We start from the raw sequence: 20,973 nt of genomic DNA, 5'->3' as shown, positions 1-20,973 counted from the left end.
GGCATTGTGAACGGGTTACGTCATCGCCCATTCTTCTTTTAGAGAATTGATTATCCAAGTCGTCGGCCATGCATGCGTCGCTTCCATATCTCGCAGCAGTCTAATTACTCCAGCCCTTTCTGCTGAATCTGTCATCAAGGGACCCCCTGTCGATGTCAGTAACTGCATCCCACACGGACCCTGGACATGTCTTACAAATAAAGGTGGAATGACAGAGCGTGATCAACGATGGCACCGTCGAAGGGGAACTGTTGCATGCCCCACAGATTGCGCGAGCGTGCATCATGACTCGGATCTGATGGCGTCAACGAGAACTCATTATTCGCACGACAGCAAAAACCAGAACTCACATCAGACTCACGAGCGGTGCTATGTAGCCCCCTGACTGCAAATTTAGGCGATGGTTTGTAGATGGCCAAGAGCATACAGGCGAGATGATAGAATCCGAATGCCATAACTACAAACAACATTAGACAGCGCAAAGTAGAAGACTTTTGGCAGACATACTATGCCAGTCCGCCGTGAACCATATCTCTGGGAATGGGTTTCCACTCCCGGGGACGGCTTCGCTATACCAGATTGGGTCAAATGTACTTGGTCGGGTGCTCAACCAATTCTCGACGGCCGCGGACAGCTCTTGCCATCGGCGTATTCTGGTGGAGGGCTCAGGGTAACTCGATCCAAAGCAAAAGTGTACCACCGTGGCACAGATCCAAGTCATAGTGTTGGCCCAGGCTGTTTCCGACCTCAGATCGCTCAGAGGGTCACCTCCGCCCGGGGGAGGGATGAGAACCAAGTTCAAATCCACATTGGGAGCCTGCTGATGTACACAGGCATTGTACAGGCACTGACGCATGTACACCCAGAAAGCCGCCTGCCGCAACCCCGGGGTCGATGGATCCACCTCCCGTCCTTGCGACGCCCGGAGCAGAGCCGAGCAGCCGGCTAAATGACGCTCCTGATCGCTCCCGGTTACCATGACTGTTTCAGTCCCAAGGAAGTTAGCCTGGGCATCGGCTCGAAACTTTCTCACTTACCGTTCAACTGTTCAAACACCCGCAGGATGACAATGGCACACAGCAGAATATCATCGTCGGCCACCGTTTCCGAGCTCAGGGACGGAATCAATAATTCTACGCAACGCTCATGCGCCTGCTCGGCCATTTCGGCATCCCCGACGTGCCGGGCCGCGTAGGAAAGTACGGCATGCAGCAGGATCGGCGATTGCTTGACCAGGATGGGGATTTTCCGGGTAAACTGGCGGGAAGCGTCGGTGCAGTCGAGCCAATACCCGAGGTGCGTTGCAAAGTGATGCACAAGGTAAGCTTCTCTGTAGGTCAGTGGAGACCCTGCATGTATCGCACCTGTGGGCTCCGGTCGGAGCTGGTGGGAGATCGGGATTCCCACCACGCTGAAGTAGGGTGAGGTAGTGGTATTGTTGACTGGAGAGACCATCAGAGGCGCGGGAACAGAGTCGTTGGTGAGTTTCGGGAGGATAGTAGATCCTTGTGTGTTGTATGGTGATGTCACCGAGGCATTGTGGTATTGGTTATTGCAGAATTCAGCAGAGATTGGATTGGTAATGTGTTCAGGGCTGGTTGCATTAGCAATCACTGCGTCTGCAGCTCCGTGTTCCGGAAGGTGAGATATTTTATCATGGTCATGGCCAGGAGCATCCTTGGGGTCTTTCCTGGCCTTTCGTGGTTGATAAGGCTTGATCCTGATGCGATTAGATGGATCTTCTCGAAGACATGGCCGGTTCTTTTTCTGGCACTGCGAACAGATCGGCTTGACTTGGTCGCCTGTTCTCGGGTAAGCCGTTCCATTCAGCCTATATTGAACTGTTCAGTGGCATACATTTGACATGCCTCTTCCGGCAAGTTAGGCTGTGATGAAACTTAGCAAAAATCACGACAAAGACAGAGCCTGGACACTTTCTCCACCAGCGGTCACACAGTCAATAGTTCTGCTTGGCAACCTTCCCCACAACCGTCCCAAGGCATGAGATATAGAAGTGTGCAGCTCGTGTAGTGTAGGGAAATGATGGCGGGGAAGACTGACCATCCATCTTTTGAGCGAAGCTTTCCCATGTCGAAATGGTGGAACGGTAGTAGCGAGGTAAGTCTATCTCGAAGAAGGAATATCGAGACGAGAATAGACAGGAGACAGGAGACAGGATTAAGAGAAAGTAGTGGGAAGAGAACTCGGGATTTATGGTGGTGGAGGCGGAGACGGAGAAGGAAAAAGCCCCCGAGGTTTTTTGAGTTTGGAGTGATTCCATTCCTGTCATGACAGATAGAGCCCTAATTTCTAGTGTTCCTCTCCCCACGGGGTTTGCCTCTCTCCCCCCCCATCATGGATGGAAACTACTCATCATCTACCTATAAACATCCCCATGTCTCCCTGATACAACTATGATCTTCTCTCTATCATTTATCTGGGGTTGACTCTCACAGTCTTGGTTTCTCCACATTATATATTCCCTCATTCAAGTTTATTCACCATGATGCAGAAAGGTTTCTGGAAGACGGTCCCTGGACCTAGACTGCTCAAGTTGATTACTGCAGTCTCTGCCGTGGCCATTTCCTATGAGGGCATGAGTCAGGGTGTCATGGGCGCTGTCACTGTCGCCCCAGAATTTGGAGTATGTATATGTACCGCAGTCCTCCTGAGCCATTATCCCCCAAAGAATCGGAATCGTGAACTAATCGAATATCACAACTGCAGCATCGTATGGGCTTCGCCGATGAGCATGGAAAAGTCATCAAGCCCTCTCTGCAGGGTGGCATCGCTGCCATGTACTATTTCGGTGCTCTCTTCGGAGCTTTCTGGGCCGGTAGTTTCTCCGACGCCTACGGACGTATCAAGGGTATCTGGATGGCCTGCGTCTGGTGTCTTGTCGGAGCCATCCTGCAGGCTAGTGCCGTGAATCTTGCTCACATGCTCTGCGCCCGTGTCGTCGCGGGTGTCGGTGTCTCCTTCATTATCGTTATTGCTCCCTCGTGGACCGCAGAGCTGGCTCCAGCGGCCCATCGAGGTCAAATGATCGCCCTGACTTTCCTCGCCAACTTTGGAGGCATTGCCTTGTCTTCCTGGATTGGCTTCGCTACCTCCTTCACCGAATACGCCGGTGGCGCCTTTCGATGGCGCTTCTGCTTTGCCTGCCAAGCGATCCCGGTTTTCTTCCTCGTCATCGGCACCCTGCTCATTCCTGAATCGCCTCGTTGGCTCGTCAAGGTCGGACGCAACGAGGAGGCATTCGAGATTATCACCAAGCTCCGTGGAGATGGCGACCGCGACCACCCGAATGTGCAGAAAGAAATTCGCGAGATCGTCGCTGTCGTGCAGATGGAACAGGAGTCGCAGAACTCCAGCTATATCAAAATGTTCTTGGGCATTGGATCGGGAGATATTCACATTGGACGTCGTATCCAACTGGCCTTCTGGCTCCAGGTTCTGATGCAATACGGCACGGGTATCGCGGCGGTTGTCATCTACTCGGGAAACATCTATCGCACTGCTGGCTTTGATGATTTCAAGTCCAACTGGCTGTCTGCTACGTGCATGACCTGCGGTATTCTGGGAACTGGTATCGCTGCCTTGACCTTGGACCGAGTGGGTCGTCGCCGGACCCTCTACTGGGGAGCGGTCGTTTTGAGTATTATTCTCTTTACCCTGTGAGTACAAAACCATTTCGTCCTTGACGTTGCTCCTGCTGACTTTCCTCCAGTGGTGGTCTGAACCGTGGAGCCGTCAACAACCCCGACAAGGCTGAACAGTACGGAACCGGAGCCGCCGCCATGGTCTTCCTCTACGTGGTTGTCTTCAGCTCCTCCTGGTTGATGATTCCTTTCATCTATCCGACCGAGATTTTCCCGACATGGCTGCGCGCCAAGGGTAACGCCTTCGGTGTTGCGGGTTGGGCGGTCGGCTACGGCGCTGGGTCGCTGCTGGTCCCGGTCATGTTTGCCGGTATCCACGAAAAGGTTCGTTCTATCCTCCCTTTCCCATATTTTCATTTCATTTCTGACTTCTTTTTTTTCTCAGACCTTCTACGTCTTCGGTGCCGCCATGTTCGCCTACATCCCCATCATCTACTGTTTCTTCCCCGAGACTGCCGGCCGCACGCTCGAGCAGATCGACTTCCTGTTCGCCAGCAAGAGCCCCTTCGTCTGGGATGAGGAGAAGGAGTTTGCCAAGCGCATGGCTCACTTCAATGCTGAAATCCAAAAGATGGAGATTGAGAACGGTGGATATGCGGGCGACGAGAAGAGATGTGAGGAGTTTGTCGAGAAGGTCTGATCGTGGAGATGGCTGGTCGCAAGCCAAACTGTCCATATCACGTACGACATACGATGTTTATGTATCAAGTCGAGCTATATACATGGGTATATGAAATGTATCATTTTTGAGTATTTCACACCGTACAATACAGACATATTATCTTAGCTAATGTACCATAGTTTTCTTGGGTATTTTGTTAAGGTGGTGACACCCCCGGAACTACTGTCCCGGCACTCATACACATACATATACTTCGCATCGGTTATGATTATTGTCCCTCACATCATATGCACATTCATCATACACATAAGTCATGTCAATCATCTCGCTTTGCACTGGGAAACGCCTCCAAGAGCGCTTCTGCTTCCTGAGGGTTGACGGCATCATCGAGGATCTCGTGGGCCATCTCCACCGTCTCATCGTCGATGCCGCCCTCGAGTATCGGGCCTTCGCTGAACGCCAACCGTGTCAACACCACTAGAAACTTTTGCTTCCCACCGGCCACTCGACACAATTTTGATTGCAGATCCACGTTCTTATGACGACGGATGACCCCGTAGACCAAGCGCATGAGGCCGTTGACCATGGACGCATGGAGGTCTCGCTCCGGCGGGTACGTGTAGAGCGCATCCAGTTCGTCATGCATGGCTCGTATCATCCGCGCGAGCACCGTTGGGTGCTGCGCAATGACGGAGCTCCCGTGCTCACTGGCCGGTGCGACTGGATTGAAAGCTACCAATGTGAGAAAATACATTGCCTGCAAGCGCATGCCGCAGATGTCCGCCGCTGTGTAAGGGGGCTGCCCTTCATCCGGCTGGGGTGTCTCACTCAAAAGGTTGGCCACACGGTCAACAATGTAATTCTCATTGGCAAGCTGATCTTGCTCGGTCTCCTGGACCGGTCCAAAGGACTCCGCTCGGATGCTCGTGGACAGCAGATTCAGCATTAAGATGATATCTCGAATAGGTTGTGAGCAATTCAGCATCATCAGGACAAAGTCGTAGCGCATATGCCGCCAGAACTTCTCCATCGTCCGCTCCATGTGTATACACAGATACGCCATGCGGTACAACAGACTTAGCGCTTCGGTCGAATCCACAAGTGCTTCGAGTTGGGACAGCGGCGTTTGCCGTACCTGGCCGAGGCTCTGACGCGACACGGGCGAGTTTCTGAAACGAGGGACCCCGTTGATATCTCCTGACTCTTGTAGCACTGGTACGAGATGGTCGATCATGTCTGGGACACACGACGGTGCATCCAATGCTAACAGGTGGTGGGTTATCTCCACGAACATCGGCACCGGCTTGAAGAACTTCTCCTGTAGGGCCCGGGACCATAGCGAAGCAATGACTTGCGCATATTCCACCACATAGTTGCCGGAGTGTAATTTTGCGGTCTCCTCCAGGACGATGGTAGACAGCTTCCGTCGCGGGTCCGAGGGAAACGCCAGTTGCGATAATACCTCGATATCGCATTCTTCGTTGGGATACGTTTTGTGATTGAGGATGGATTTCATGAGCTGTGCATTCCGGTCCTCTTTCCGCGGGACCAGCTCATCGACCATCGCATCGTCTATCATCGCATCGTCCAATAGATCCTCAGGCGGCTCAGCTACGGGCTCTGCCGGTTGACTTAATGGCAGAGGTGTCGGACTGCCCGGGTCTAGCTTCCTTTTCTTCTTCCCAGGGCCCGTGGGAGTCGTCCGCTTCGATTTCGTGGACTTGCTCGGCGAAATCGCCATGATTTCATCATCGTCGAATCCATCGCGAAAAGGAAGTACCCTGGTCTTCTTGGGCGTCACGGGCGGCGGTTTGTCCTCCACCCTGCTCTTTGCCTTCATATTGTTGATTCGCATGGTCTCTTCGGCTAGGTCTTGCTTGAGAAACGCATTTTCTGTGGCCAGCAGCTTGCCTTCGGCTCGAGCTGCCTCTACCTCCTCCTTATGCTTGGCTGTCTCCTCCGCCATGGCCTTGCGCAACGCAGCCAGTTGTCGATCATAGTTCTCGACCAATTTCACTTGGTTCGATCGGATGATGGCAATCTCTCCCGCTTTCGTCTCGGCCAGCGATCTGGCAGCGGCCAGCTCTTCTGTCATCTGTTTGAGTCGTTCATCCTCTAAACGCAACTGTAAGCCATATTAGCAAAAAGCATGGCACTGCAGACGCTTCCACAACAGATACCTTCTCCTCAAGCGCATTGTAAGACTCATACATATTTGCTTGATACGGATTCTCCAGTGCGCCTTCAATGTCCATAGGCTCTAAGGCGGACTCGTTGTGTAGAGGAACAGCCTGTCCTGCCGAAGCAGGTGGCTGATCCAGCGCAACAGGCAATCCAGTATCATCATCGAGCACCTCCGCATCCAATTCACCCACATCCAGAGAATCGTAATCGTTCGTCAGACCGGTGTGTAGACGCGCAGGTGGTTTCAACGTGGCATTGAGAGGGATTGACCGGGACTCTGCAACTCGAAAGGGTCGATTGTTGATTGCCGAGTCTGGCACCGGTCGATTGACTTGCGCATGAGAAGGAGCCGTGTAAATAGAAGATTCTGGTTGCGCTGGTCGTTGCGCCTGTGTAGCTAGATACGCGTTCTGTTCCAGCTGCAATAATGTACTGGGAGGCAGATCCTCGAAGCCGTCATCCGAGAAGAAGTCATCGTCCTTGTCTTCCATAACCCACTACACGAGGTCGCCATGAATCAAAAATGATTTGCTCGAATATTCTTGAGAAAAGAGCACAGATCAGTTTCTTTTGTTGTGTTTTGTTTAGTTACCGAAAAAAGCGTTATGATTCCCCAGGAACCAAGAAAAGGAAAAGAAAGAAGGACGAAGGCCTGACGTAGTGCACGGTCACGGGAAGTTGTTCCTCATCCTCTCTTCCACCAGAGCTCCATCTTCTCTCTCTACTCTCTTAATCAATTCTCTTCTGCTTGATCATCCTTCTGCCATCAAATTGATCAACCCCAGGTCGAATGGCTTCGATTTAGTTTTGGAATTCTTCGCTCTGCGGTCCTCTTGAAGCTCTTCTCGCATCGCCTCGTGTCTCCTTCCGACCGCTTTCGGTCGCTACTTCACATGAAAATTCACTAGTAATCAGAGTCGACGATCGGTCCCAATAATCCCTCCTCACTCGCCGTGTCCCTAAGGATTCCTTTTTTTTTTCTGATTCTCCATCTTCCACCCTTGTTCGGGCCCCATTTCGTGTCTTTAGGCCCCCAGTCTCAGATCCCCTGAGATTTCCCCGCGATCTCGCCTGCTCCCCCCGCGCGTAGTCGCCCTGAGAAGCGGTTTCTTCCTTTTCTTTGCTGCCTTGCACCCTTACTCTACCATGTCCAAGTCACGCCGGAACGTCCGGTTTCAACACCGAGCAAACAATGGATCTGAGAATCGTCGGATGAGCATATCAGATGCCAGTGATGTGGCCTCCGACCCTGGGAGTCCGTCGAAGAATGGCAATGTCTCGAAACCCGCAACGATTCCCGAAGAGGTGAGGCCCTGAGAATGGAGACTTGGTTTGATCGTTTGGCGAGGGAAGGCTGACATGCTCGTACAGAAACAGGAACAGCCTCAATTGTCCGAATATGAGAAGAAGAAGCAGACTTTCATCACTCGGACAATATGGACCTTTGTGATGATTTCCCTCTTCTTCATTGCCATGTTTTCGGGCCACATTTACATCATCGGCATCGTCACCGCAATCCAGATCGTCTCGTTCAAGGAAGTCATTGCCATTGCCAATGTACCCAGCAGGGAGAAGAACATCCGGTTTACGAAGTCGCTCAACTGGTATTTCCTGGCCACGACCATGTACTTCTTGTATGGAGAAAGCGTGATCTACTATTTCAAGCATATCCTCCTAGTTGAAAAAGGATTGCTTCCTCTGGCGACTCACCATCGTTTTATCAGCTTTACGCTCTATGTCATGGGTGAGTTCAATCGCTCATTCTACAAGATCGGACCAGTCGCTGATACTATCCACTTCCAGGTTTCGTCTTCTTCGTCGCATCGCTGCAAAAAGGTCACTATCGTTTCCAATTCACCCAGTTCGCCTGGACGCATATGGCACTGTACCTGATCGTCGTCCAAGCGCACTTTGTCATGAACAATGTCTTCGAGGGCATGATCTGGTTCTTCCTCCCGGCCTCGCTGGTCATTACAAACGACATCTTCGCCTACGTGTGTGGTATCACCTTTGGTCGCACTCAGCTGATCCAGCTGTCGCCCAAGAAGACTGTTGAGGGTTTCATCGGTGCATGGATTTGCACCATTATTTTCGGCTATTTCATGACCAACATCCTGATGCGCTACAAGTACTTCATCTGCCCGGTCAACGACTTGGGAGCTAACGTCCTGACTGGACTGCAATGCACCCCCAACCCTGTCTTTGTGCCTCAGCCCTATTCTCTCCCGGAATGGACTGGCTTGGCCAAGACCTTCTATGTTGAGCCTATGCAGTTCCACATCTTGGTGTTTGCTACCTTTGCCTCTCTCATTGCGCCTTTTGGTGGTTTCTTCGCATCGGGCCTCAAGCGCACCTTCAAGATCAAGGATTTCGGAGAATCCATTCCGGGTCACGGCGGTATCACCGACCGCATGGACTGCCAGTTCATCATGGGCTTCTTCGCCTACATGTATTACCACAGCTTCATTGCTGTGTACAAGGCCAGTGTGGGGGATATTATCGAGGCTGCCATCAACGGTCTCACAGTCGACGAGCAGTTTGAGGTGGTTCGCGGTTTGGGCAAATACCTCTACAACCAGGGGACCATTTCTGAGACGGTATGTTCAATTATTTCTGGTTCAGAAGTTTCACCTTGGGTCTACCTGCTCACAAATCCTACAGATCCTGGATTGCCTTAACGCCGAGTTGAAACGCCGTTGAAAATTACTCGCTAATGACCATATTCTTTTTCGTGCCTGGGGTCCTTGATGAACATGTTCGGCTTCTATGCCTCGCTTTCTAATCTTTCTATCTTCTCGCTGTAATTTCTTGTCATCGCATTGGGTTGTTGGTGTATACAAGTCAGGAAAGGACGGTCGGGTGCCTGGCTCAGTCGGGGAAAAACACGTTGGTCAGCCTGGATTCTTCTTTTTTCTTTACATCCTCTGAAGTTCCGCCTAGAGGTGGATTGGGCCAAGCGCCTGATGCAGGGTGTAAAGTCCCATCATATATAGCTTTCACTTGAGTGGTTAGGTACCTATCTACCTAAATAGATTGTCATTTGACATATAATGCGACAGAATGTGCAAGGTAGCTATTCTTCTGTAGCGATCGTATCGTGAGATGTCGTACGCCTTCTGAAACATCACTTGCGAGGCTTTCAGTCATACATCGTCAAGGAGTATCTGGCTGGGTCCTCGACATTGGGGGGTTTAAGAGCGGCGCCCAGCTCATCACTGAAGGCATGACGCTGCGCATTCAGAGTTCAGCCGCGTCATGTTGACCGATCACCAAGCGTGCTGTGTGCCGCTTAAATCGGGACTCTGGCAGCAGGCGGGCCAACAAATCCATCGTCGCCAGCGTGAAGGCGCAGCTGCCAGAAGACTTGAACCCAGCTGTCGAGCCTCTGAGAATGGTGCTAGAACGGCAGCGGGTTACGTGAAGACAGGCTGGACATGCCGCTTTGTTAGAGTGATCTGGTGATTTCATGTCCAAAGCCCATTCATTCTTCAACCTCGTACTCCTCCATCTCGATCTTGAAGTACTCGGCGACGCGCGCCTTCTCGGCCTCTGCGCACTCCGGATCGAGCATGAAGCGCACGGCGCCGTCTCGGCCTCGTTCCCCGGCCTTGGGTCTCTCCTCGTTGGCAGCGACAGGGGTGAGCGGGTGCAGCGCGGGTGCGGCTCCCCTGTCTCTATCTTTTGGCGCGGTGCGATCCCTGCCGTCTCTGGCGCCATTGGTAGGCTTGGTATCTCTGCTGTCTTCGACCCAGTGCGTGTACCGAGGTAATCTCTGGGCCTCTGCTTCTTTGTTCAGCGGAATGCGGACTGTGAGGAATCTATCGGGTGGGAAATGCGGGCCGACGGTGGTCGAGCTGCGGTTGTGTGTGTATAACTCGAGCAGGTCGAAGAGAGTTTCTAGTCTTTTGTCAGCATTTGTTGCTGTCCGATAGGGTAGAGAGAAAGCGAAAGGGAAATGGACATTGCAATGGAGACCTACCCATTACTTCTTCACGGCTCGTCCTCCATTGCTCGTAATCTGTCCCCTGCTCCACGGGCTCCAGACGCCGGTCGAGCAGGCGACCCGCAAGTTCGAGACAGCAAAAGGCCATGGTGGAGGTGGTCTGCTTGATGGGGGCAAAGGTTCGATAGAGATCCTGCGAGATGCGGTAGGCGAGATTGGAGACCTCGGATCGCGGCGACAAGCCATAGTGTTTGGCTAGTTTGACCAAAGTCTTCTGTGGATGACGGGTTCGGAAGTCGAAGCCAGACGCTTCGAGCATGAGCCTCTCGAGGCCGATGATACCTCGAGCATGCGCTTCGAAGACCTATGAGAACTAGGTTAGTCGAGCCTGAATTGCGAGAGAGACGATGAGAACCCACGGGGTTGTCAGGAGCCATGTGCTCTGATGGAGGTAGCTTCAGATTGTACGCAGCACATACAATCTCCCGGGACTTCTTAAGGGTGTCCTCAATCTTGCATGCCGTGAATAGAGCAGCCGCAGCGGCATCCTGAGCAGTCAAGTCAGCTTAGTCACACAGCAGACTAAAGCAGGGTGCGACTACCATATAATTGTACTCTGTGTCGGGGTGAATAAGGCGAAACTTATGATAATAGACCACAGCGGTGTTGAAGGTGCGAATAGGCCTGTCGAGTCAGCAATGGTTCTTGCTCAAAGCGATGTTCCCTTTGCAATTCAAGCATTCAGACGTACAGATAGAGCACTCGGCGAACGTTATCGATCCATGTCACCCCCTGCAAGCGCAGAGCTTCCTCGCGCAGAGGATTGACCCCCATGGCCGCGATACATTTCTGAATCGTCTGTTCAAAGATATAAGGCTTGGCTACCTGGATGAAAGATGGATGGATGGCAGGGGGTTCCGGCAGGGATGGGTCTGTTCCAGCCGGCTGTATCGGGTCATCCGTCTTCTCCGAAGCCATCCTGTGATGCTGGTGGCGGGAGCTTCTTGTCTTGCCAGGTAGAGAAGATACGACAGGTAAATGTACCTAGGATGATGCGCGATGGATGCGATTGAATCTTTGGCGGCGCATGATTGGCGGAGTATCACGTGAGCGGCTCACAGGTTATTCCGCGCTTGTTTGCATATCCACAGTAGGGTGACTAGGGTCCTTCAACACATAGTAGATAGAGTCTAGCCTACATACATAAATCAAAAAGCTACACAAATGGTTGGGTCCTCATGGTACTCCCCTTCCAGCTCTTGTAGCCTTTGCCAGCTCACTCTGGGCAGTATTGTCTGCATAGCGCTGATAGATGGGTAGGTAATGATTCCTCTCACTGATTGTCTCCCTTATACTTCTTCTGCCCTCTATTGCACGGAGCCATGTCCTCCATCGCTGCCAGACAGCCTCATCCGCTTCCCCCTTACCCTCGGCAGGAATCCCAAGACCGCCTGTCTTGAACTCATCAAACACCCAGAGCCGCACCGCCCACGGGCCCAGCACAAGGTCAGGCATTGATATCTGATCCCCTAAGAAGAATGGCCCGTCAGGATGCATCTCCTTCGTCCACTCTTTCAGACGGCCCAGAAACTCCTGGCGGACCTTGTCAATCTCAGTAGCCACGTCTTGGTCTCTTGACTGAGGCTGGTACTGCAGAAAGTGATGGAACGCGGGGATCACGCGGGACGTTACAAAATCCATCCAGATTCGGGCGCGGGCTTTCTCGTAGGGGTCTGTAGGAAGCAGACGCGGTTGATGGTCGGGGTAAGCTTCCTCGAGGTATTCGAGGATGATGTTCGACTCGTAGAGTGGCTTGAGTTTGACACCTTTGCCATCACTCTGTCCTGTAGGACAAGCCAGAGTTGGGACTAACCCGCGAGGGTTCAGGGACAAAAGTGATTGTGGTTTGTGATAGGGATTGACCTCAATGTATTGGTAAGGGATCTGCTTCTCTTCTAGAGCGAGCCAGACACGTTGGACTGCAAAGGTTAGCTGGCAATTTATCAACAGAATCGCTCATTCTACGCTGGTGCGTACCAAACCTGGTTGATAATCCGCATCAGTACAGTGAAAGTGAGATGGTGATGATGATGAACTCACGGACAAAACCACCCCCCATAGAGCTTCAAAGGCTGCTCCGCCCTATGCCTGTCGACCAGCGCTTTTGCTGGTCCACTGGCTTCGGGGTAGAGCTCTGCGTCTGGAATGGAAGGCATCGTAGCCGACTTGAGAACTTCTACCAGGGTCCAAGTATTTTCAAGATTATGAAGATGTGTTGTGGCTTGTGTTCGGGACAGGGACACAGCATTAGATCTTATATTTTTGTTAATTCCCTGATGGAGATCTGCTGACTCAGATATGATGCCATTGACGATATTCTGTTGTGCATCAAGTTTACTCACTTATTAGTCCAACAAAGATTTGTCCCTGTTGGATTCGGCGAGAGATCTCGAAGTGGCCAAGGTATTGGTAAATCAAACCCTCCACAGATAATTCAGCCGGATCAATGAGAGCTCTAAGATACTTTCGAGTATGGCTGATAGATAAGATCATAAATCTCATCAGATCTACTTTCATATATTGAGAGTCGGGAGATAAAATCAAGGCTCAAACTAATCGCCGTATTTCTTAAGAAGCTTCTGCATAATCGATACAGCACCGGATCGATATCCAGCCCCAAAGATGGCATGATGGTTCAGGTGATGGTACCTTTCAAAGTCAGCCAAAGCTCCCGTATCATGCAAAGCAAGGCACACTCACAGCTCGTACAACCTCACCCGGTCCTCATACTCCTCCACCGGCTCGGTCTTGGGCACAATGCGATGATAGGCCTCGAAGAACGCCGACCCAAACCCCCCAAACATCTTCATGATCCCCAGCTCATACTCGCTGTGCGCATAGCACGCCGACGGATCATAGACAACCTCGCCCACCTCCTCGTCCTCCTTGCGCCCACTGCCGACGATCCGTCCCCGGTCCGCATTCCCACTCCACAGATCCCCATGCACAACCACCGGCGTGATCCCCTCCCCGTTCCCATCCCGGTCGTAACCCAGATGTCCATCCCCCAGGAGCGCCGGCACCACACCGCGCACCGTCCGCTCCACCATCTCCCGCAAGCCCGCATCCTTGCCATTCCGCTTCTCCGACGTCTCGAGGACCGTCAGCAGCCGCTCCTGCGCGTAAAACTCCGCCCACGAGTCTCGCCATCGATTCGGCTGCTTCGTGTCCCCGCAGAACGTCGCAACGGGGAACCCAAACCGCCGCCTGCCCGTCTCGGGATCCGCCGGTGCGGGCGTGGAGTGTAGCTTGCCCAGACGCTGCGCGAGAGACTCGCCCGTCCGCCGGCCGCCGGCGCCGGCGCCTAACTCGAGGAATTCGGTCGCGAGAAAGAAGCTCTTGGGCTTGCTGTCGTCCTCGTCTGCTTCAGCCAGCGGACCCCAGGCTAGTGCTCGAGGGCAGAACCCCGGCACCGAGTGTGCGATTGCGTTGAGAGACTCGTACTCGCCGTGGAACATCTCCTCAGCAGCCTTGCCGTCGGCTGACGTCTTGACGAAGTACCGTCGCTCTTCCTCGCCTGTCCCATCGGCGGTGGGGACGGTGGCTCGAATCGCCCCGGTGCTGGTGAAGCCGGAGCCTAAGCCTGCGGTTGACAGGCTGGCCTTGGTGGCATCGGAAAGGGAGAGAGCACGCAGAATTGAGGCCGGTACTGGTGCCATGTTACGAGACCTTCTTTCATGTGAGCAGAGAGAGAGAGAGAGAGAGAGAAAGAGAGAGAGAGCAGACACAAATAGGTTCAGGTAGACAGTCAAATGATGATATGACGTCGTAGGATCATCGAATCCCCACCACAAGCCGATAAGATAAGCCACGCGTGCAACATTGTATGCACAGAGTACTGGAGGTATATCTCGATATTAACGTTCATATACCAAGCAGCTGCAGTTGAAGACAAATACCATTTTGTAGATGATGCAATTATACAATCGTTCCAACGCCCACCCATGTCAAGAACCCCGTATCCAGTCTCCGAGCAATGCCCATGCTACAACAAAACACTTGCAACGAAACAATCAAGTAATACATACAATCGCTATGCATGGGTCAAAGAACTTATCAAGTGCTCTGCCGTTTTTGTGCGTTCTCGCACATCAAGGTCGGGGTCATCGAGGAGGCTAGTCAACCGTTCCATTACGCCAAGGGACCGTAGCTTCAAGGCTCGCTCGCGACAGCCATCCCGGTCACTCACGTCGTCTTCGTATGCAAGATTGATGACAACCCAAACACAGTTGATACGCACGTCCCGGTGACTGTGGTTAAAGTACCACATGAGATGTTGCAGAAGGGTGGGATGGGACACCAAGACTTGCCGATGCCATGGAAGGCTCGCGGCAAGATGGATGATGACAAACGTGACCGAGATCAGAATCTCGGTGGGAACGTTGAGTGCACGACTGGCTGAGGATTCCCGCCGGTGTGGGAGATTGATGGTGCGAGGTTTAAGCTTGTCCGCCAGCGCGTCGAGGATGAGGTCCTGCCCAATCTCCTTGAAGATGTGGTCAATCATCTCCGACGCTCCTGTCCCACATACAAGATTACGTAGTAAGTCAAAAGTCTGCTCCTGCACCGCGATATCATCCTGCCGAGCCTGTGTGGTCTGGTCCAAATCTCCATTCAACACGAGCTTTCGCCGCCTAGTCGCATCCGGCAAAAACATCTCCAGGCTCATCTTGGACGCAGGCAGGGTGTCGGTCATTTTGAGATCTTCGCCCCGGCTTTGGGGATCCTCAACCGGGTTCAACAGGTCGACTTGTTCCCCAGCCGAATTGGCTCGGCTCATACCCACCGCCGCACTGCTGTCCACCTCGCCTTCCATTCCCCGTTTCGCAAGGGCACTAGTAGGGTCCTGCGTAATAATCTGCTTGATCCACCCAGGCCCAAGGCCGTCAATAATCTTGATCTTAACATCGTTGGCGGAATTGTAGGCGACATGTTTCAGTGCCCACAATGACTCGATACGAAGCTTTGTGTTCGGCGAGTGCGCGTGCTCGCATAGCACCGGTAGAATATCGGCTGAGATGATTGCCTACTAGGGTCAGTTGCATGTCGAAATCTAGCGACAGCCCTAAGGGAATAAGGACTGACCTCTTTCATTGGACTAAAATCCAATGCCAGATTGCAGATAACCGACGTTGCAGCAATCTGCACTTCTATATCAGGATGTCGGATCAGAACAAAAAGAGGAGCTGCAACACCAGCATCAATCAAACTTGTTCTCAAGACGCTAACGGAACGAGTGAGCATTCGCGCAGCACCACAAGCGGCCAAGAGAGTCGGAGTTGGATTGCCATCCGTGGCAGTGTTCTTGGGACTCGGTATGTCCACTGGCAGCTCGCTAGGGCAAGGCTTGAGAGAATCGATGATGTACGGCACCACTCCATTCTCGCACACGAGCTTGCGATATTCATCCTTGAAAGGAACGAGAGCTGCAAGTGCCTTCAGAATATTCTCACGATATCGCATGACATGGCAGTGAGCTGGCGAGAACCCGGGAGGACCGAGTCTACATTCTACTGGCTGCGCATCGGAAATTGGAGCAGTCTCGTCGGCGTCTGGGTGCCACATTGGCTTGGTATTCTCGTGAATCGGGTTGTAGGACTCCTTCAGTAATTGCGATAACCGCTTAATCGCGCCTCCCTCGACGGCGTGTTTTTGCAATTCCTGATCGTCAATCACCAGAGCTGCGAGTACTGCAGGGGCTTCCTCCTTAAGACGCGCGGTTGCGGGGATGAGGCCGCCGTATTCGACACTGTCATCGTCCGGTATTTCATAGTCCTTGTCGAGCATTCGGATAAGGATCGGGATCAACAGGTAGGAAAGCAGGGAGACGCGATGCTTCTTGGCCAGGCCAAGGCGGAAAAGAACGGTGACGAGGCGAGCTGCCATCAACCGAACCATGCCGTTCTCCGCGCGAACCATGTAAAGGAGCCAGGGGATGATGCAATTCTCATCCTCCTCGGAAGATGTCGACTCAAAAAGCGAGAAGGATGAGGGGAACGAGTGGCTGGGACGACGGCGCGCACCTTGGTGACCTAAAGGGGGGAAATTGGCTGCATTTGCCGGTGTTGTCGAGGGAGATGATGGAACCGATGGCAGCAGACTCTCGAGTGGGCTAATCCCGGCATGTCGTGGCACCGCAGAACCGGAGAAATATGTTGACCCCCAGGGACCCTTTTTGATGTCCGAGGGAGCGAATTCGGGCAACTGCTTGGGGAAAACAGTCACAATGCCGGGCGAGGAAAGGAAATGCTCAGCTCGCCACTTGGAGTGCTCGATGATCACTGTGACCGCGCGAAGGATTGGAGCTAGCTTGGCACTTGAAGGTGCTGGAGGGGGCAAGGATCCCAGTGCGCTCGGCTCCTGGACATGCTCCTCTGCGCCGGGCAGAACGAATCCCTGGGCAACTACAAACGAGGCGACCTTGACAGCAAGAGCATCCAACACCCCCGAGTCGGCCAGGACAGTCTTGTGGGCCTCCTCGGTGCACAGCTTCCCAATCAACGATGCAGCCAATTCAATGGAAGCCTGTGCCTGATAAGACGTATAGTCTTGCCCGATGATCTGAGCCAAGCATCCAACATGCTCCTTAGAAAAGAGCAGTTCTGCCAAGCGCGTATCCTTGTGCAGTTTCTGTTGACTTTGCAATGGTAGTCGATCTGCAATGCTATTGAGTGTTCGGAGGATGGGAAGGCGATAGAAGGAAGGACAGTTGGGAGACGACAGGAAAGACAGGAGGGTCGGAAGTATATTGCCAGCGAGGATGGGCGCGAGGAACGCTGGGCCGCCTGATTTATTAGGATCTCAGTAATGGTGACCACTACTTGCGCTGATGGGACAAATCGCTAGACATTTACCTTGAGCCAAGCTACCAAGGATGATTATCGCCTGAAGACAAGCCTCGTCTTCCTCCGACTTGATGCCAGACGATTCTTTAACCGTAGCCGCAACGCTCTTCCCGCTCAGTTTCCGTGACGTGAGAACCTTGGTGAGAGCCGGAATGATTCCCCGCTTGATATAAATCTCCTTGCGTTGATCATGGCCAATTGTTTCGTTCTTCAGGCTACGAAGTAGTGCACCTTGAGATGACAGCGATTCTGCGCTTTGGAGTTGGAGTAGGGTTGGAGGTGTAGAAGTGCGCGTCATAGTGGTAAGATCGCCGCCGCCGCCGCCAGACGAATCCGTTTGACTTCTTTGACGACAACCGACAATGGGACGGGGCCGACTTGATGCAACAAGCCGAAGAGCGCTGCTATCAGAAGATCAATGGCTGATCGATACTTTGCTCATGTGGAGTCAAGGCGACGGAAGCCGGAGTGGAGGTCCAGGAGGGGGGTCTGATGCAGGGAGCTAGCAATGAATAAAGATAGAGCTAGATGAGATGAATGGCAAGAGTGTATCAATCGAATCAGTAAAAAGTCTATTGAAATAGGATTCGCTTCGAAAGGCAGAAAGAAAACGGAGGAAAAAGAGATAAGTATGTACGAGCCTCAAATTGCGATGACAAGTGAAGCCTCATCAATGGACAATCTTTCTAGACCATTCCCAAGCAGCAGATGTCGCTGAAGTCGGGGAGAGCTTGGCGGTACGGAGTAACCGATCGGAATATGGGGTACCACTTGGAGCACTTACAGGCTTACAGCAGTCTTACAGCAGTCTTACTAGGTACCTTTCCATCTACATAGGTAGTTGCTTACCTATGTCCCAGCCCTATTATTCTCTAGCTATCCTATCCCACAGTGCCATCTATGATCTGCTTCCGGAACAAGGGCCCATGTGACATCACCTGACTGTCAAGTCACCTGATGGGTGCGTCATGTGCCATTCGAGTATTATTATATAATCAAGAGTACATCACATGATTCAGCCCTAGTGGATCAAAGTGGAACAGAAATTGTATTACACACTACATCAGGTGCCGGACAAAGTAATGGAGGTACCTACTGTACCTTAGTATCATGGTAATTTATGTACGGAGTATACCTATTGCAGGTGCCTAAGGTAGTTTAAACATCCACTCACTCGCCCATAAACACATCGTATTACTCCGTACAGAAGAGAATTTTGTAGTTTTTCAATGCTGTTCTTGCTCCTTTGCTTTTCTCATATATGTGTATGGAGTATGGAGTATGTTAGTAGATTTTATCAAGGGAGTGGCGTCCTCAGCCATGGTTAATGGTTAAATCATAAGTGATACTACAATGACCTACTGAGAGTACCTAGGTACCTTGAGGGCTCAAGAGTATTTGAGGCAATCCATGTGACCTATGAGGCTGTGTATGATCTCCAAGCAAAGCATCCTATATAGGGTCATAGCTATCTACTGCCTACCCAGTAGGCTAGCAGTATCTATCAGCAGAGTACAGCAGTTCTCCGAGAACAAGAATCAATCCTGTCGAAGAATCTACCCCCAAGTAGGTGGAGTACGGCTGGTAAAATTCGACCGGCTCAACATGCCGATCTTCGTAAGCAGCTGTAACTGTAAGCCTGTATCCGTACGAGACTCCAACCTCTCCGCTCAGGCGCTCCCAGACCGCGTTCAATTGGGCGGAATTGGTCTCACTTTTCATCGTCCCTTGGCTTTTGCCTTCTCCTTTTTCCTTGTTTTCATAGAGAGGGGAAGGGCTTCGTAATGTAATTGACTTCATTTTTCTTTTTTTCTTTTTTTTTGTCCTTTTTCTTGGAACCAAGTCCCGTGTTCCCCTCCTTTTCCTTTCTTCTGTAAAACTTCTACACTCACTGACACACTAACCTATCCTATCACCATCATCATCATCCGGGTTTCCAAGGACATTCTCCCCCTTCAAAACCCCTCCCCTCAGACTTCAGTCTCTTTGTTCAAAAGAGTCTGAACTCGTAAATCACGATGCGTCTGTGCACGCCGTCGTCCCTAGCAGCAGCAGCACAAGGTTTCGCAGCGTCTGCCAGCTCCACTGCACGTCGTGCAATCATCCGCCCACGTGGTGGTCTCGTTGGGCGGAAATCATGCTAGCCTCATCGCCCTCTCCGTCCGCCGCCTTTCATCCTTCCTCCTCTTCTCCTCCGACGCATTCTCATCCCTCTCTCTCCTCTCCCTCATTTTCTCATCGGTCCACGACTGCCGCCGTCGCCGCCGCAACAGCAGCTCATAATCTTCGCCATCATTATGAGCCTGCTCGTCACCCTCCTGCGTCCAGTAGTCACTTCAGTCCGCGTTCTTCCCGCCTGGCCATCGAGGAGCTTCGATCGGCCTTAACACGACATACGGTTGACGCTTCGCCTCCGGGGCCCTCAGGGGATCTCCCTCGCGGCCGCATGTCCGCCGGGCTGACCACCCTTGGGGGCGGAAACAGCACGTATTCGTCCGGCACTCCGGCTTTTGCGGTCGATGCGCTTGCCAATCCTCCGCTTTCCTCTGGTCGTCCGACGGACACTGAGCCTGTCGGTGCTCCTCCAGTCGCAGCGTCGGCCCCGGCCCCGGCCCCGGCTACTGCCCCTTCCGTGGCGCCTCCAATGCCGGCCTCCAACAAGCGTAACAGCCCGAATGATCATGGCGTGGACGCCTCGCTTGCGGAACGCTCCGGGGACTTGGACCTGGATCGCAGCCAGTCCAAACGGCTGCGGCCATCCAAGCCCGACGTGAAATATCTGCCGGAGAATTATGATCAGGCTGATCCGCGGGACCTTGTCATTCTAATATCTAGCATGCTGATGGAGCTGATTCGCTTCAACGACAAGATACCGCTGCATAACGGACGGCTGACGCGTTTTCATTCTCGATCACCACCTCGGATCTCAGTCCAAGATTATCTTCAACGGCTTACAACTCACGCCACCTTGTCCCCTCCGATCTTGCTCAGCATGGTATACTACATTGATCGGCTCTGCGCTCTCTATCCGGCCTTTACCGTCTCCAGTCTGACTATTCACCGATTCCTTATTACTAGTGCTACCGTCGCCAGTAAAGGTCTCAGTGACAGTTTCTGGACTAACAAGACGTATGCTCGTGTCGGAGGTATCAGCATGGCGGAATTGGCACTCCTGGAGTTAGAGTTCCTATTCCGCGTAGAGTGGCGAATTGTACCCCAGCCAGAAGTGCTGGTTGATTACTATCAAAGTCTCGTCGAGAGGTGCGACGGGTACGAAATCAAGCGTGACGGCTGAGTACTTCCACTTCATCGAAGCAGCAGCCAGCTGGATTCCAGGGCTGGTTATCCTCCTTTTCATAGGTGGACCATCATATCACCAAACTGTTGTATTGTATTTCTCCATACCATACATCTAAAGCGGGGCACGGAGTTGATCTTGTTATGCATTAACGGGCGACATGGGAGGATTTCTCATTCTGGTGCTTAATGCCTAGGACTCTTCGTTAACCTTGTTATCATCTTCTCATGTTTCTACGACCTTGTGGCCTACCTGGTCGTGATCTCTGTACAGCTTAATGCTATATGTTTCTGGCGTTCGATTGTTACTAGCGTGTGGAATATCATACTCCCTTAATATCTTGATCCAATTTCAGCCCC

General features: G+C 52.3%; 8 protein-coding genes across 8 annotated transcripts; 3 read left to right on the top strand and 5 right to left on the bottom strand.

Moving 5' to 3' along the window:
* Positions 1-191: 191 nt before the first annotated feature.
* Positions 192-2,090, bottom strand: CDV56_106289 (Zn(II)2Cys6 transcription factor; the record flags this gene model as incomplete). Its single annotated transcript, XM_026759908.1, has 5 exons — positions 192-457; positions 508-981; positions 1,038-1,802; positions 1,858-1,886; positions 2,062-2,090. The coding sequence occupies 5 exons, from the start codon at positions 2,088-2,090 to the stop codon at positions 192-194; spliced, it is 1,563 nt and encodes a 520-aa protein (XP_026612707.1).
* Positions 2,091-2,503: 413 nt separating this feature from the next.
* CDV56_106145 (putative MFS monosaccharide transporter) lies at positions 2,504-4,302 on the top strand (the record flags this gene model as incomplete). The annotated part of the gene is made up of 4 exons (XM_026759764.1): positions 2,504-2,644; positions 2,728-3,677; positions 3,731-3,986; positions 4,048-4,302. The coding sequence occupies 4 exons, from the start codon at positions 2,504-2,506 to the stop codon at positions 4,300-4,302; spliced, it is 1,602 nt and encodes a 533-aa protein (XP_026612706.1).
* Positions 4,303-4,600: 298 nt separating this feature from the next.
* Positions 4,601-6,959, bottom strand: CDV56_105970 (putative DNA repair protein Rad26; the record flags this gene model as incomplete). Its single annotated transcript, XM_026759589.1, has 2 exons — positions 4,601-6,409; positions 6,465-6,959. The coding sequence occupies 2 exons, from the start codon at positions 6,957-6,959 to the stop codon at positions 4,601-4,603; spliced, it is 2,304 nt and encodes a 767-aa protein (XP_026612705.1).
* Positions 6,960-7,614: 655 nt separating this feature from the next.
* On the top strand, positions 7,615-9,168 carry cds1 (phosphatidate cytidylyltransferase; the record flags this gene model as incomplete). The annotated part of the gene is made up of 4 exons (XM_026759439.1): positions 7,615-7,773; positions 7,840-8,212; positions 8,272-9,065; positions 9,130-9,168. The coding sequence occupies 4 exons, from the start codon at positions 7,615-7,617 to the stop codon at positions 9,166-9,168; spliced, it is 1,365 nt and encodes a 454-aa protein (XP_026612704.1).
* Positions 9,169-9,949: 781 nt separating this feature from the next.
* CDV56_105662 (putative cyclin) lies at positions 9,950-11,389 on the bottom strand (the record flags this gene model as incomplete). Its single annotated transcript, XM_026759281.1, has 5 exons — positions 9,950-10,365; positions 10,448-10,775; positions 10,831-10,959; positions 11,014-11,095; positions 11,163-11,389. The coding sequence occupies 5 exons, from the start codon at positions 11,387-11,389 to the stop codon at positions 9,950-9,952; spliced, it is 1,182 nt and encodes a 393-aa protein (XP_026612703.1).
* Positions 11,390-11,647: 258 nt separating this feature from the next.
* On the bottom strand, positions 11,648-12,627 carry CDV56_105562 (uncharacterized protein; the record flags this gene model as incomplete). Its single annotated transcript, XM_026759181.1, has 3 exons — positions 11,648-12,390; positions 12,449-12,453; positions 12,512-12,627. The coding sequence occupies 3 exons, from the start codon at positions 12,625-12,627 to the stop codon at positions 11,648-11,650; spliced, it is 864 nt and encodes a 287-aa protein (XP_026612702.1).
* A 396-nt stretch (positions 12,628-13,023) lies between these two features.
* CDV56_105169 (armadillo repeat protein) lies at positions 13,024-17,614 on the bottom strand (the record flags this gene model as incomplete). Its single annotated transcript, XM_026758788.1, has 5 exons — positions 13,024-13,120; positions 13,172-14,120; positions 14,525-15,497; positions 15,557-17,256; positions 17,326-17,614. The coding sequence occupies 5 exons, from the start codon at positions 17,612-17,614 to the stop codon at positions 13,024-13,026; spliced, it is 4,008 nt and encodes a 1,335-aa protein (XP_026612701.1).
* Positions 17,615-19,453: 1,839 nt separating this feature from the next.
* phoB (regulatory cyclin phoB) lies at positions 19,454-20,611 on the top strand (the record flags this gene model as incomplete). The annotated part of the gene is made up of 1 exon (XM_026758552.1): positions 19,454-20,611. One exon carries the CDS (start codon positions 19,454-19,456, stop codon positions 20,609-20,611), a length of 1,158 nt encoding a protein of 385 aa, XP_026612700.1.
* Positions 20,612-20,973: the final 362 nt, after the last annotated feature.

Source organism: Aspergillus thermomutatus, assembly GCF_002237265.1.
Source record: "Aspergillus thermomutatus strain HMR AF 39 chromosome Unknown NODE_160, whole genome shotgun sequence".
In the NCBI taxonomy this organism is placed as follows: Eukaryota; Fungi; Ascomycota; class Eurotiomycetes; order Eurotiales; family Aspergillaceae; genus Aspergillus; species Aspergillus thermomutatus.
This window is presented reverse-complemented; position numbering and strand designations above follow the sequence as displayed.